Raw genomic sequence first — 17,500 nt, forward strand, 5'->3', positions numbered from 1 at the left:
AAAACAATTACAAAAAAAAAAAAACATGCTAAATGCAAGCTATATATCATTAAAAAAAAAGAGCATGCACTGCGCACACAAGTGGTGCACTGAACAATGAAAAATGAATAACAATGTAGTGGAGGTTTTTTTATATATTTCTTCAAATTTTTTTTTCTACTTTTTTGAATTTTGATTTGTTTTTGATTTTTTTTTCTTAATTTTTTTTTTTTGTTATTTGTATGTTTTGGTCAAGAATATAACAATTTATGAATATTACGGATCTCGCAAAAATTCAAGTTCTTTCAACAATTAACTTTAACTGGTCCAATCCTATAGAGGTTTGAAGCAACTGCTTCCTCATCGACTCGGAGAAGTCATTCGAACAAAGCCACAACACATTCAAACTACTACACTCGGTCATCATCTTCTGCAAGAGGCTGCCGCTCGCATCCCCTATGACGTTACCGCTCAGGTCGAGATGTTCTAAGCGACCGGTGTCGATTATGGCTTGCAGGATGAGCTGCACCTGCTGGTCTCCGATTCGGTTTTGACAAAGGATGAGTTCCGTCAGCTGAGGGAGGTTGAGTATCATCTGTTTGATTTTTTCGCACGCTCTGTCATCAACTGCGACTTTAAACGCACCGGAGCGAATATCAATGCAGTTGAAGTTACGCAACGGCGACAGTAGACTGAGGTTCAGCTTGCGTAGGCCTTCGCAGTTGAGCAGCTCTTCTAAGATACGGTTCACAGAGGTGACGCTGGTGACGCAATTGCTGACCGAAAAACTGGAGAAGTTCTTTGAGAACTTGATTTTACCGACGAGGTTCTCAGTGGCACTTTCCAAGTCGCATCTTGCCAATTCAATTTTCTCGAAAATGTGGGGAAACACATTAAGGATGTACGCTAGACGATGGCGATTGTGAATGTTGTCTATACAGAGCATGCGCAAAGCTATGTCGCTTGTGAAAACGGACCGTACCTTTTTGTACATAATCGGTGTGAAATTTCCAGCCCTGTTCATTTCACCGCAAAATGACAAAGTTCGTATATATTTATTCTTTTTAAATATTTCGCATACAATATCGACGATGTACTGACTGTTGAACACACTTTCGCAGTGTATAAGCAGCGTGGTCAAATTTTCTAGTCGGTTTATAGCATGGGCCAAGGATATACACAAGAAATATTGGTCCTCCATGCCATCCAAATGAAGAGTGATGCCACGGATTCTTAACCGACAAAGCCTTGCAAGTCGACAGAAATTTTCAAGAACTTGAGGTGGGCATCTCTGAATGTGGAACTCTAAGACATCTGGAAAATGTTCCACAACACAGTTCATAAGAGAAGAAGGAAAATAGATCTGACTAAGGCACTCTAAACATAAATCGTAGTCATGTACATTGCCTCTTGTTATTTTATCAAAGATTCCGATGCCGACACATTTTTTCCGACTCATATTTGCCATGACATCTAGTAAACAGCGAACTGCGTCCTCGTCGTAACAGGACATAAGGGAACCAGTTAACACTACCCAGAGGAAACCCATTTCTCGACTTAATACCCACTCTAAAAGATTATCTCTCTCGTACCTGTCTGTGTGTTCAGCGATGTAAACAGAGACAAAATATTCTAAAAAGTTTGTGCTAGGAAACATGTAGTATGATGTGGAATTTTGCAAAGGAAGAAGTTTGGCCTCAACAAAGAAGCCAAGATGAGTATTAGGGAGCTGCCAGAAATGGGAATCTATTTCTTTAGGGCTACAGAATGACCTCTCTGATTTCCACATTTTTACAGACAGTGTGGACAATTTCTTCAAAACTACAGATATTAAATGTCTTTCGGGAAGAATTTGAAATTTGGTATAGTACCGACTAAGGGCACATTGCGTAAGTTCTCTGTACAAATGATAAATACTATTAGTCTTTGGTTTAGCATGGTTGTCTATAATAAGCCACGCTAGCAGAACTAGTGTATAGACATTCCGGAGAATTCTAGTAAGCACCAAATCTTTCCGAACCTTCTGAATCAAAAGCGACACCTCCAATGCAGAGAAATCTGACAGCAGCATTTCTTGAAGGAACACAAAACTACAATGGAACTGGAGTCCGACATTAAGAAACATTTGATCACAGAGTTGTCGATTGGCGAATCTTGGACGGCAGGATATTAGCAGTTGCGCCTCGGGTAAACACAGAGAACTGAGAATACCACGTAGGTCTTCTTTACCGGAATCATTTACATAATCAAAGTTATCAAGAATAACGAGTACTTCGTTTTGGATGGAAACCAGCCAATCGCAGATATCCTTGCAGCTGCATTTCTTCTCTTGGATCAACGGATTGAACAAAATATTCACTAATGAAACCAACCGCTCTCTTGCTTCCGCAGGTTTTATATCCGACAATGTTGATACTTGGAGACAGTCTACATAAATAATGACGGTGAACTTGTTCACATAGAAAGGGGACGACACCATTGTCTTTGTGGACCAGTCGTATAATAACTTCCAGCAGAGCAATCGTTGCTCGTGGACATCGCTCTCGACTAGGGTGATCTGTGTGAGATTGTGTTGAACTGGTGAGAAGAGGTCATAAATGGACACTTCATGACACCTGAAACAGAAAAAAGTAGAACAACATTAACCCTTCTGTGTTTAAACCGGCCATATCCGGCCCAAATATTCTATATGTTTTATATTCAAACTGGCCATATCTAACCTCTCACACCTAACCTACAATGTTATGCTAAAAATAAACAATCACATCATTGAAACCCCAAAGGTATAAGATAATGCTTGATTAATTCAGAACAATTTGAGTAAAAAAATATTACATTTAACACAGTAATCTGAACACTAAAGGGTTAAAACATCCAAGTTGTTGATAGAGAGAATAAAATAAATCATCATCATTGTTTTAATGCCCATTTTTCTTTGCTTGCAGGGGTCAAATACAGTTTATTGAGGCAGATTTTATAAGGTCACAATGCCCTTCCTGTTGCTAACCTTCACTTTTTTCCAAGCAAGATATTTACCCATGGTCAGACGTTTTCACGGAATATATTGAAAATGAACGACAATGCTTGTATAACAGTGACGCTCATTTACAACCATCACACACAGTCAAGACAAGAGCACACACACACACACACGCGAATACACACTTATGTATGTACACACATACACATACTATGGGTTTCTTTCCGTTCCAATCTCCCAAAACCACTCACAAGGCTTTTGTTGGCCCAGGGCTATAGCAGAACACACTTGCTTAAAGTGACAAACATGTGGTTCTCTTTCTCTTTCTCTTTTACTTGTTTCAATCATTTGACTGTGGCCATGCTGGAGCACCGCCTTTAGTCGAGCAAATCGACCCCAGGACTTATTCTTTGTAAGCCTAGTACTTATTATATCGGTCTCTTTTGCCGAACTGCTAAGTTACGGGGACATAAACACACCAGCATCGGTTCTCAAGTGATGTTGGAGGGACAAACGCAGACACACAAACACACACACATATATATACATATATACAACAGGTTTCTTTCAGTTTCCGTCTACCAAATCCACTCACAAGGCTTTGGTCGGCCCTAGGCTATAGAAGAAGACACTTGCCCAAGGTGCCACGCAGTGGGACTGAACCCGGAACCATGTGGTTGGTAAGCAAGCTACTTACCACACAGCCACTTATGCGCCTTTTTAATCATACAGTTATATATGCATTAAAAAAAAATGAAAAACAAAAAGAAAACAATTTAGCTGCATTATAACTACAGATGAGAGAAATTCGATCTAGTCTGGCGGCATCCGAAAAAATATGAAACAAAAAAAAAATTTTATTACATGAATCTGTTACCACCACGACAGTCAACTATTTGATGCCAAACACGAGTCTGATGTTGAATACATCCACAAATTTTTCGCTCAGAGATAGCTCTTCCCAAGACTGCAAGATGGCTTCGTGCAATTCATGCATCGTTGTAGGGTTTTTCAGTTCAACTTTATCGGCCACAAATTTGAAAATGCCTTCATCTAATGGATTCCACGTGTAAACATGTGTTGAATAGAACTCACTGAATAAATCTTAATCAACTGTGTTGACAATTGTATGCACCTGACATATGCTAACGAGTATGCAGCCAGACTTTTCACACAGAGGATAATTAACTCTGAACTGAGAAACTATTTCTACTGAACACTGTAAAATTATCTGACTTTAGTTTCTAAGCTTATACTATCTTACTGGAGTATTGTATTTCAACTATCTTCTTTCAGTTCGACTGTATAGTTATTTTTATCTTGGTCAAGTAAACTGGTATACAGGATATAAAGTATATTTTTGACTGTCTTGTTTTGTGTAAGTGTAATCAGACACCAGGGTGGCACACCACTCACTATAGCTTCATTGTCATCCACCCACTGCAAGTACCTGACAGGTGGGTGGAAGTTTGTCAACAATCCTTTCACCTTTCTAGGAGACGTGTTTTGTTTGGTGAATTAAGACAATATTTATCAGGTGCAGGAGTGGCTGTGTGGTAAGAAGCTTGCTTCCCAACTTCATGGTTCTGGGTTCAGTCCCACTGCATGGTACACAACATGTGCTTGGACATCTTGCCTAAGCACATGCTGAAGAGCATCAGAAAGGTTGAAATGCACTGAGTATTCCTCACTGGCTGCAGCGAGGATGATTTCCATCTTCCATCTCCCTCCAATTTTTAGTGTTAACAAAGCACATCCATAAAAGATGTTATCTCACAAGCAAAAATGCAATAACTGACCTATCAATAGTGTATATCAAATATGCTACATTGCCAACAGGTAGGTGCAGGTGTGGCACCAACCTCATGATTCTCGGTTCAGTCCCACTGCATGGCACACTGGGCCAGTGTCTTCTACTATGGCCTTAGTCTGACTAAAACCTTGTGAGTGGATTTGAAAGATGGAAACTGAAAGAAGCCAGGTGTGCGTGCATGCATGCTTGTGTGTGTGTTCATGTTCTTGTATCTTGGCAGTTCAGCAAAAGTGACTGATAGAATAAGTATCAGAGCTAGGGAAATCCTGGGAATATAAGGAATCCAAGAAGCTCTTTATGAACTTTCAAAAATGCTCGTTTCAAATCCTGGAAATATAAGGACTCCAAGAAGCTCTTTATGAACTTTCAAAAATGTTTGTTTAAGATCCTGGAAATATAAGGAATCCAAGAATCTCTTTATGAACTTTCAAAAATGCCTCTTTTCAGATCCTTCAAATACAAGATTACAACTTCTTAGTGGTGATGAATGTTTGGTATGATATTTTAGGCGGAGTGGATGTTGTAAGCAAAACAAAGTAGATTGCCTCTGTGGAACTGTCCACCAAAATTCTATTATGGAACACAGACACTAATTAATTGAATTAATATTCTGCAAATGGATATGAAATAGTAGGTGCAGGAGTGGTTGTGTGGTAAGTAGCTTGCTTACGAACCACATGGTTCCAGGTTCAGTCCCACTGCGTGCCATCTTGGATAAGTGTCTTCTACTATAGCCTCGGGCCGACCAAAGCCTTGTGAGTGGATTTGGTAGAAGGAAACTGAAAAGAAGCCTGTCATATATATGTATATATGTGTATGTGTATGTTTGTGTGTCTGTGTTTGTCCCCCTAGCATTGCTTGACAACCGATGCTGGTGTGTTTATATCCCCGTTACTTAGTGGTTCGGCAAAAGAGACCAATAGAATAAGTACTGGGCTTACAAAAGAATAAGTCCCAGGGTCGATTTGCTCGATTAAAGGCGGTGCTCCAGCATGGCCGCAGTGAAATGACTGAAACAAGTAAAATAGTAAAAGAGAGTAAAGAGAGCATTAGCAAAAGTATTGGCTACAGAATTAGATCTTTTTATCTGTTTACATATTTCAGTCATTGAACTGCAACCAAGCTGGAACACTAGCTTAAAGTTTAGTCAAATTGACTCTAGTACTTATTTGGTCAAGTTTGATGCTTATTCCATTGGTCCCTTTGGCTGAACCGCTAAGTTACAGGGATAAAAACAAACTGACACAAAGATACACATATAATGGGCTTCGACATGTCTACCAAATTCGCTCACAAGTCATTAGTTAGTGAAGGGCTATAGTATAAAAGACACTTGCTCAAGGTGCTGTGCAGTAGGACTGAACCAGAAGCTACATCATTGCAACGCAAGCTTCTTAACCACAGAGCCATACATGTATCTAGATGTAGAAACTATTCTTGAAAGTAAAAGAATGTACCAACAACAACAGCAAAAAGCAAATAGGTGAGGTAGTTTGAAACTGATTGCACCGAGATTTAAAATACCAATAATCTACAAAAAAGACTAAAAAAAAATTAATCATAAATTCCTTGTAATGCTTGAGAAAGATTTGAAGTTTTACAAAATTTCTACAAGATGTGAGAATTTTTGGAAAACTTAAAAGATTTGTGAGATATAAATAAACTGAGATTAGCAAGTCAAGGTTTAGCGGATAAGTTACGTTACCAAGAACATTGCAATGTTAACAGATGTGATCTTTTGACTGAACTTGATAGCGCAAAGGAATTATTTTCTGGAGATGTAAAGCTTCTGACAGAAGCCACAAGATTTATCGACAGTAGTGGCTGGAGTGGCTGTGTGGTAAGTAGCTTGTTTACAAACCACATGGTTCCGTGTTCAGTCCCACTGCGTGGCATCTTGGGCAAGTGTCTTCTACTATAGTCCTGGGCCGACCAATGCCTTGTGAGTGGATTTGGTAGACGGAAACTGAAAGAAGCCCGTCGTATATATGCGTGTATATGTACATGTAGAGGTAGGTACGTACATATATGTTTATATATATGCATATATTCTATTTTATTAACATATACGATTAAACGCACGCACCCTACTAAGTAAGATTGTTCTGTTTATCAAGTTAGCCTTGATATTAACTCTCACGCGACTCTGCATCTTTCTTTCTTTCTCTCCCATTCCCTTTTTCGTCTTTTTTTCCCTCACTTAACTTGTCTCTTCCTCTCTCTCTCATTCTTCATTCTCTCTCTCCCTTTCACCATTCTTCATGGTCTCCTCGCACCATTCCCCTTCTTCTCTCTCTTCCTCTTGCTCCTCCTCCCCCATTCCCGTCATCCATCTGCGACGATACTTCCGTCGTAACTGCTCCTGTCCTTTCTCGCCCGCCTTGCAAGGCTTCTGGTTGACAAATTTTCCCTCTCTGTCTTCCACGATAATCCAGCGTTTACAATACTTTTTTCGTCTGGCGTTAACAGCCCTTCTTATCTTGTTCTCCTTGTCTTGTCTCTCACTGTTATATATTTATTTTTCCACTGTTTATATATATATTTTTTACTGTTTATATGTTTGTACTGTCGTTACCGTCTTGCTTTTTTTTACCCCTCTGCGAAAAGATCTCAGAATTTTAATTGATTTGCTTTTCGCGGAAGGATTTTTCTTCGAAGTATACGTCTCGCTTTTATCCTTCGAAACGTTTAGTAGATGAAATCTTAGCGACTGAAGAAGGGGATTTTTCGTTGTGCTTATTGTCCTGTATCTCTCCCCTTTTTTTTGCTCGTCTTGTTCCTTGGTTTGTGTCTATGTGTTTCGTCTCTCTATGTGTTCGACGTCTTTTTGGTGTCCTGTACACATATATGCGTGTATATGTACATGTAGAGGTAGGTACGTACATATATGTTTATATATATGCATATATTCTATTTTATTAACATATATATATATATATGTGTGTGTTTGTGATTGTCCCCCTAGCATTGCTTGACAACCGACACTGGTGTGTTTACGTCCCCGTCACTTAGCGGTTCGGCAAAAGAGACCGATAGAATAAGTACTGGGCTTACAAAAAAAGAATAAGTCCCAGGGTCGATTTGCTCAACTACAGGCGGTGCTCCAGCATGGCCGCAGTCAAATGACTGAAACAAGTAAAAGAGTATATAAATAAACTGAGATTAGCAAGTCAAGGTTTAGCGGATAAGTTACGTTACCAAGAACATTGCAATGTTAACAGATGTGATCTTTTGACTGAACTTGATAGCGCAAAAGAATTATTTCCTGGAGATGTAAAGCTTCTGACAGAAGCCACAAGATTTATCGACAGTAATAAGCTACGGATGCCATGCCATGTGCACAAGACGCATTAACGGTAATGTTTACAATAGATATAACCGTTGCCATGGAGAGAGAAGCTTTAGTAAACCAAAGCTTACAAAGACAAATTTACAGTCATCCTTGACGAAGCAAGACAGATAAAATTGTTTGGTAATTATATCAATAGAAAATGATATTATATAAAAAATAGATTAAAAATGTGAGATATAGAAAATGCTATGTAAACATAGGCTAATCTGAAGTCAAGTATATTGTTTTAGTTAGGATAAAACATGATGTTTAGCATCTGTTCTCAGGTTTAGATTCGTCGATTTATTAGATGAGAATTTGTTACAACTACAGGAGATCAACAAAACTCTTCAGATTTTCTCTTACCCAACCTGAATCAACTTGGTGTTTGTTTATAACGAAAATGTATCAAGATCCTTGTCAGCTGTATAGAAACAAAAAAATCTCTCTCGCTCTTTCTCTCTCTCTGTCAATGAAAGGATTTGATACTTTGCTGTCATGTTTGAACTGTCCTCTTTGACTGATAAATTACAATACACGGTTTATTCTTATATTTGCCAACATAAGCATGGCTGCATGGTTGAGAAATTCACTTTGCGGTTTCAAGTTCAGTTTTGCTGTGAACTAACTTGGGCAAAAGTGTCTTCTGCTATAAGCCCCAGGCAGACTCAAAACTTAAGTAGTGTAGAAACAAAATCTCTCTCTTTCTCTCTCTAAATAAATAAATAAATAAATCACTCTATATATAAAGCTGAAGTTGTCTGTGTATGGCAGGTTTGGTAGCCTTCAACTAACACCATCTCCTCAGAGACCCTGCAGCACAAGTTGACCAAAATTGAGAGTATGATAGAAGAAGGCTTGCTCTTCCTTCCATAGAAGAAAAAATTCAAATCGGACCATGTGAACACCAAAAATTATTTACATAAAAAAAGGTGCTTTTTTTCTATGAAAATCCCTATTTTTTACGATTTTTTTACTGCTGTGTCACCATTTTTCGGTGTATTTCAACCAGAAAAATGTTCACTTAAAGAGAAAAACATGTTACAAAATGCAAAATTTTTCCTTTTCAAAAATTCCAATTGTAAAGGGTTGAAAAGAAAACAAGCCCGAGCAACGCTGGGCTATACTGCTAGTAAATAAATAAAAGGATTGGATACTTTGATATCATGTTTGAACTATCCTCTTTGAGTAATTAATTGCAATGCACACGGCTCCCTGATTAAGAAGCTCACGTTATAGTTTCAGGTTCAATCCCACAGCTTGGCACTTTGGACATGTATTTTCGACTATAGCACCAGGCAGACATAAGAGTGGATCTGGTAGATAGAAACTAAAGGTGGCGAGCTGGCAGAAACATTAGTACGCTGGGCGAAATGCTTAGGGGTATTTCGTCTGCTGTTACGTTCTGAGTTCAAATTCCACCGAGGTCAACTTTGCCTTTCATCCTTTCGGACGCACTGGGGTCGATGTAATCGACTTAATCCGTTTGTCTGTCCTTGTTTGTCCCCTCTGTGATTAGCCCTTTGTGGGTAGTAAAGAAAAAGATATTTCATCTGCTGTTACGTTCTAAGTTCAAATTCCGTCGAGGTCGATAAATTAAGTACCAGTTACGTACTGGGGTTGATGTAATCAACTTAATCCGTTTATCTGTCCTTGTTTCTCCCCTCTATGTTTAGCCCCTTGTGGGCAATAAAGAAATAAGAAACTAAAAGAAGCCTATTATATATGTTTGTGTGAAGGTGCATGACTCAGTGGTTAGAGCATCAGGCCCACAATCATGAAGTTGTGAGTTCAATTCCCAGACCGGATTCTGTGTTGTGTTCTTGAGCAAGAGACTTTATTTCACATTGCTCCCATTCACTCAGCTGCAGAAATGAGTTGCAACGTCACGGCTGCTAAGTTGTATCAGTCTTTGCCTTTCCCTTGGATAACACCAATCACGTGGAGAGAGAAGGCTGGTATGCATGGGTAACTGTTAGTCTTCCATAAACAACTTAGCCCAGATTTGTGCCTTGGAGGGGAACTAGGTGCATCCCATGGTCATTCATAACTGAAGGGGGTCTTTACCCATTCTTTAAAAAAAATTTTTTTTTAACTAAAATGAAAGTAGCAGGGTACAGTTTAATGCTTGCAACAAAAACAGCCAATAGGGGACAACTTACCTATAAGGGGGCTGATTACTGTCATGGTACATAGAAGTGATGTCTGGTATATCGTTCCTGTTTCGGAAGTCCAGCACCCGATACAGGCAGAGGTTGAGGTCCTGTGTCCGAAGTTCTGGAAATTTTCCCCACGGTGAACTGAATCCAACGCTTGCAGTTTCTCCATAGAACTGCTTCAGGTGGTCAATGATAACGTCTTGAATTTCTGCAAAAGAAATATTGAAATAGAAATTAGAGATCAACATCAATGGAAATTGTAGCTGTGATACCAGTGCTGGTGGCACGTAAGAGAACCACCCGAACGTGGCCGTTCCCAGCACTGCCCCGCCCTGACTGGCCTCCGTGCCGGTGGCACGTAAAAAGCACCATCCGATTGTCGCTGTTTGCCAGCCTCGTCTGGCCCCCATGCTGGTGGCACATAAAAAGCACCATCCGATCGTGGCCGTTTGCCAGCCTCGTCTGGCACCTGTGCAGGTGGCACGTAAAAAGCACCCACTACACTCATGGAGTGGTTGGCGTTAGGAAGGGCATCCTGCTGTAGAAACACTGCCGCATCAGACTGGAGCCTGGTGCAGCCTCCTGGCTTCCCAGACCCCGGTCGAACCATGGAAAGCGGACGTTAAACGATGATGATGATGATGTATGTGTGTATATATGACAGTCTCTATCTACCAGATCCACTCACAAGGCTCAGGTCAGTCCGGAGATATAGAAGAACACAGTTGCCAAAAGGTGCAATACAGTGGAACTGAACCTGAAACCATGTGCCTGAGAAGCAAACTTCTTAACCACACAGCCACGTTCAACAGTCAAATACTGAGGTTCGATTTAATCAACAAACATTCACACAAATTGTTGGCCCTGTGCCTGAATTTGAAATTACTTCTGCCAGTATCACATTCCCAATATTTTCACTACTACATCATCAGCTGCGCCTAAATATTCCAGAGGAAGTGGGTGAGCATCATTGTCTTCTGGTGGATGTTAAAAGTATTGTATTTCTGTATGTTTACTTTGTTGTTGTAATGTTTGTTGTATTGTTTTTCGTGTGGATTTACTTCAGTGTTTCGTCTATTTTCTATGTACATATATAATCATGTGCTGCTATGTCAGGAGTGTCATTTTATTGACTCATCTAACCCATGCCAGCGTGAAAGGATGACGCAAAATGACGACGATGATGATAATGATGACGACTATAATGGTAATTGTGTCAATCCTGTAGTAAAATATGACTAGTGCAAGTTAGTGGCAGTAGTGTGTGAGAGTCATTTTACAGTGTCCGGTATTACTCTTTTACTCTTTTATTTGTTTCAGTCATTTGACTATGGCCATGCTGGAGCACCGCCTTTAGTCGAGAAAATCGACCCCGGGACTTAATCTTTGTAAGCCTAGTACTTATTCCATCAGTCTCTTTTGCCGAACCGCTAAGTGATGGGGACGTAAACACACCAGCATCGGTTGTCAATCATTATTGAGCTAGTGTTTTGAAGAGAATTCGAAACAATATTGACGGAATGTTTTAATTCATATCTCTTTAAAACAGGAAGCCTGAGTCACGGGACCAAAGGCAGTGAAAAGCAAGTTGACATGAAACAGGTTTAACACCTATTTTGCCCCATAATGGCATACTTTCGGATAAGACACTTATGATCTTGTGATGTCTTATCTGTGAAGGCTCATCACCCTTTACATCTGATCACCACCCACTTCTGCTGCCTCCCATATTTTTCATCTGCTAATCATATCTTTAATTATCAGCGCACAGGACATTTTGCGCTTCCACCCAACCAGCAGGTGTCATCTATATGCACCAGCACGTTTGCATCAGTGGTAAAGTCACTCGGAAAATACGTGTCTGATATCGCCAATGCACATCTGCCTTCTCATCTCCTTTCTTTAGTCTATTATACATCTGGTTAAGAAGGTCACTTTGCAACTAAAGTTTTGGGTTCAATTCCATTGCATGGCACCCTCGGTTGATCAATGCCATGTAGATGATTTTAGTAGAGAGAAGTTCTGTGGAAGCCCATAGTGTGTGTGTGTGTATATATATATATAAAATATTATTAGAGACAAAACCACTATTTTGCAAAACAAACAAGGAAAGACTTAATCAATACATAAAATTTTAATAAATAGTCTGACTATTTATTAAAATTTTATGTATTGATTAAGTCTTTCCTTGTTTGTTTTGCAAAATAGTGGTTTTGTCTCTAATAATATTTTATATTTTACTATAAAATCGATTTAATCCTAAATCTGATTTTTTCCCTGTAAATTTGGATTTATTCCCTAATATTTATTATATATATATATATATATATATATATAGTTAATCCAAACATGAAAACACAAAGAGAAAACGCAACAAACCGAGGACATGGAACAAGTATAGTGTTATTGGACGCTCAGGAAAGGAAAGGAAAGAAAGAAGGAGGATTTAACGTTTCGAGCAGAGCTCTTCGTCAGAAACATAGGAAAAGGAAAGATCCAAGGAAGGGAAGACGGAGGAAAAAAAATTGCCAACGATACACACGCGGTCAAGGACAACAAATGCCAAGGCATTACAAGTATCTCAAGTCATATACATTATTATTCTTAAATTAGTCGAGGTCTTACAGCTGTTTCTGGGATATCCCAAGTGATAGACAATATTCTCGAAACAGTTGTAAGCCTGGGTGTTTTGTTGTTCTCTCTCACAAATATATAACCACTATATCGGAAACCTAAAAAGGTTCCATAGCCCCCATCTCAGTTACAAGCTTGGAGCCCTGATAATCCGTTACAGCACTTACCTAGTGTACCTATTTGCTTAGATCACCAGTGAACTAATCCCCCATATTCTATATATATATATATATAATATATATATATATATATATATATATATATATACTAGCAGTATCGCCCGGCGTTGCTCGGGTTTGTAAGGGAAATAACTATAAAGCATTTTTAGAGAGTTATAGCCAAAAAATAGCAAAAAATGCATTAAAAATGGAAAAAAAATTATGGTAAATTTTTTTTTAATCGTTGACTCATCGTAGACATTTTTAGAGAGTTACTTCCCTTATATAATGGCGAAAAAAATGCATTAAAATGGAAAAAATTATGGTAAATTATTTTTAAAATCGTAGACTCATTGTAGACGCGCGCTAATACCCAGAAGGGCTCGATATGAATCACGACTATAAGATACCCGGTTTTGGTTAAACTGCACCGCAAAATGTGGGAGTAGTTAGGAATCTAAATCGTAGGAGACAGACACACAACCTTACTTTTATATATATAAAGATATATATAATCATTTGATGTCAGCTTTCTAAGATGGCATGGGTTGGACACTTTGACAAGGGCTGACCAGTAGAAGGGCTGTTCAGGCTCCCAGTCTGTTTTAGCCGATGAATAATGAAGCCTATGGATTTCCTGTTATCATTATTATTATATTTATCTTAAGCTGTCCATTAGATTACACTGAGACATTATAAGGCTTTTGCCCCATGGCTTCTGTGCCGGTGGCATGTAAAAAGCACCATCCGAACGTGGCCGATGCCAGCGCCGCCTTGACTAGCACGTTAAAAGCACCCACTACACTCACGGAGTGGTTGGCGTTAGGAAGGGCATCCAGCTGTAGAAACACTGCCAGATCAGACTGGAGTCTGGTGCAGCCTTCTGGCTTCCCAGACCCCAGTCGAACCGTCCAACCCGTGCTAGCGCGGAAAACGGACGTTAAATGATGATGATGATGAAAACTGAACGTGTGTGTGTGTGCATGCATATATTTGTGTGTGTGTGGTGTGTGTGTGTGTGTGTGTGTATGCTCCATCCACCACTGCTTGACAGTTGGTGTTGGCTTATTTGCGTCCCTGTAACAAAATAAACACACCAGTGTTGGTGTGTTTATGTCCCCATAACTTAGCAGTTCAGCAATAGAGATCAATAGAATAGGTACCCAGACTTCAAAAAAGAAAAAAAACGAAAAAAAAAAAAAAAGTACCGCGGTCAATTCATTCGACTAAAAATTCTTCAAAGCAGTGCCCCAGCATGGCCACAGTGTAAATGACAGAAACAAGTAAAGGATTGCAATGCCAATTTATACTTTACTTCCTCTCTTCTGTAATGGACTTGGCAACAGACAAACATTAACAAATGCAACTATTGAACGGTCAGAATAGAAAACTAAATGCTGAAGAGAAACCGATTAAAATGTATCAGAGTATTTTAGTTTCAGTTTTCCTTGCTTCCAACTTCACAGTTCACCGATTTCAATTTTTGCATTTTATTCCTTCAAATTATTGAAAAAACGGAATGAGATGGGTTGGCAGACGAATACACCGAAGGGGATCAACTATCTTCTTTCATAGTTTCAATTCTGATGTTTAGTAGAAAAAAAAAAAAGAAAATTTAATCAATACTTAATAGCGCCTGGTTAGCTCTGAAAGAACTGACCTCCATCATCTACAGACAATCAATCAATCAGTTTGTTTTTATGACTCACAGCATCTATCTCCAGCACATTTGATATATTCTATGCTACAAGGCCAAATATGGAAATTATGCTGTACATAGCCTCTCAAGCGCATTGGATATATTCCATGCTACAAGGTCAAGTATGGAAACCACACTACATAATATATCCAAGCACGTGATATATTCCATGCTACAAGGTCAAATATGGAATCATGTTATACATAGCATATCCTGTACATTAGATTTATTCCATGCTATAAGCCCAAGTACAGAATCACACAATACATTGCATATCCAATACATTGGATATATTCCATGCTACAAGGCCAAGTATGGAATCACACCACATAATATATCCAGCACATGATATATTCCATGCTACAAGTATGGAAGCGCACCACATAATGTATCCAGCACATGATATATTCCATGCTACAAGGTCAAGTATGGAACCACACCACATAATATATCCAGCACATGATGGTTTGACAGGAGCCAGCTAGGTAGAAGACTAACCCAGGTAACTGTGTCTGTTTTGGCATGGTTTCTATGACTGGATGTCCTTCCTAACGCAACCACTCCACAAATTGGACTGAGTGCTCTCTATGTGGCACCAGCACAGGCTACGTGGCACCAGCACAGGTCACGTGACACCAGCACAGGTCACGTGACACCAGCACAGGTCACGTGGCACCAGCACAGGTCACGTGGAACCAGCACAGGTTACGTGGCCCCAGCACAAATTACGTGGCACCAGCACAGGTCACGTAGCACCAGCACAGGTTACGTGGCCCCAGCACAGGTTACGTGACACCAGCACAGGTTATGTGGCACCAGCACATGTTACATGGCACCATAAAACCAATACCAAAGCAGAAACTGAAGTTTGATAATGTCCTTGGACACAACAGATCCTTTTAAACCATCCAATCCATGCCAGCATGGAACATGGCCATTAACTATTAAATGATGATGATGATGACAGTGAAGATGACGATGCCTAACAAATCTGCCAATTTCCCACCTTTACCTTCCCCTAACCACCAAGATAAGAGAAGCTGCCTACCCTAACCACTATAACAATGGTTATATAGTGAGCTGGCAGAAATGTTAGCACGCCGGGCGAAATGCTTAGCGGTATTTCATCTGCTGCTACGTTCTGAGTTCAAATTCCACCGAGGTCGACTTTACCTTTCATCCTTTCGGGGTCGATTAAATAAGTACCAGTTACGCACTGGGCTCGATATAATCAACTTATCCGTTTGGGGTTGATAAATCAAGTACCAGTTATGCACTGGGCTCGATATAATCAACTTAATCCGTGTGTCTATCCTTGTTTGTCCCCGCTGTGTTTAGTCCCTTGTGGGTAGTAAAGAAATAGGTATTTAGTCTGCCGCTATGTTCTGAGTTCAAATTCCGCCGAAGTTAACTTTGCCTTTCATCCTTTCAGGGTCGATTAAATAAGTACCAGTTACGCACTGGGCTCGATATAATCGACTTAATCCGTTTATCCGTCCTTGTTCATCCCCTCTGTGTTTAACCCCTTGTGGGTAGTAAAGAAATAGGTATTTCGTCTGCCTCTACGTTCTGAGTTCAAATTCCACCGAGGTCGACTTTGCCTTTCATCCTTTCGGGGTCGATAAATTAAGTACCAGTTACGCACTGGGGATCGATATAATCGACTTAATCCGTTTGTCTGTCCTTGTTCGTCCCCTCTGCATTTAGCCCCTTGTGGGTAGTAAAGAAACAGGTTATATACCATTATGTAACATTATACATCTTGGTCCAAAGCTATTGCATAACAGGGTTGCAAACCGGATGGGCAGTCATCTGTCCATGAAACTCACTGTTCCAATTCGACATAGGCCCGACAGACAAAATGACATTCTCTAAGTTTTAAAATGTTGCTGGATTTTTTCTGTTTTTTATTTAATTTTCTAAATCAGTACAGCTTGTTGGCAGAGTGTTATGTTAAGACAATGGCATTATGAGGAGAATGGAAGAACAGCAGCAGTAGTCATGGTAGTAGAAATACCAGCAGAGATAGTTGTGATGATGATAGTGGCGGTGGTGGTGGTAGTGGTGGTAATACTTATAATAGTACAGATAATGGTTATAGTAGTAGTCATGATGGTGGTACCGATCAGAGCAATAGTGATGATGGTGATGATAGCAGCACCAACAGTAGTAGTAGCAGCAGCAGTAGTAGTAGTAGTAGTGGTAGCAGTGGTAGTAGTGGTGGTGGTGGTAGTAGTAGTAGTGGTGGTAGCAGTAGTAATAGTAGTAGTAGTAGTAGTAGCAGTGGTGGTAGTAGTAGTAGTAGTGTAGTAGTAGTAGTAGTGGTGGTAGTAGTAGTGGAAATGTCAGTAATAATGATAGTGGTGGAGGCGGTGGTATAGACCATGGTGATAACAGAGGTCATGATGATGGTGGTGGTGGTGGTGGTGGTAGTGATGGTGATGACAGTAGTTTGATAATATGATGGTGATGATGATGATAGTGATAATGATTAGTATGAAATTAGTAGTAATGGTACAGGCAGTAGTATGATGGTGGCAGTCATAGTAATGATGACAATAGTATGATGATGATGATGATGATAGTAGTTATACTATGTTGATACTGATGGTGATGATGATGCCATTGTGTTGGAGTTGGTGGTGGTGATGATGGTAATATGATGGTGGTGATGGTGATTGGAACGTGATGGTGGGGTGGTACTAGTGATGACAGTAGCATGGTGGTGATGGTGAGAATAGCATGTA

General features: G+C 39.7%; 1 protein-coding gene across 1 annotated transcript in view; it reads right to left on the reverse strand.

Annotated features, from left to right (window-relative positions):
- Positions 1-147: 147 nt before the first annotated feature.
- Positions 148-17,500, reverse strand: part of LOC115222280 — a 75,233-nt gene continuing 57,880 nt past the window's right edge. The window contains exons 2-3 of the mRNA XM_029792449.2: positions 10,266-10,470; positions 148-2,594 (exon numbers count right to left, since the gene is read on the reverse strand). Of these exons, the coding sequence (XP_029648309.1) occupies positions 275-2,594; positions 10,266-10,470 (2,525 nt within the window). The 3' untranslated portion in view covers positions 148-274. The remainder of the gene's footprint in view (positions 2,595-10,265; positions 10,471-17,500) is intronic.

Source organism: Octopus sinensis, linkage group LG19, assembly GCF_006345805.1.
Source record: "Octopus sinensis linkage group LG19, ASM634580v1, whole genome shotgun sequence".
NCBI classification, from domain to species: Eukaryota; Metazoa; Mollusca; class Cephalopoda; order Octopoda; family Octopodidae; genus Octopus; species Octopus sinensis.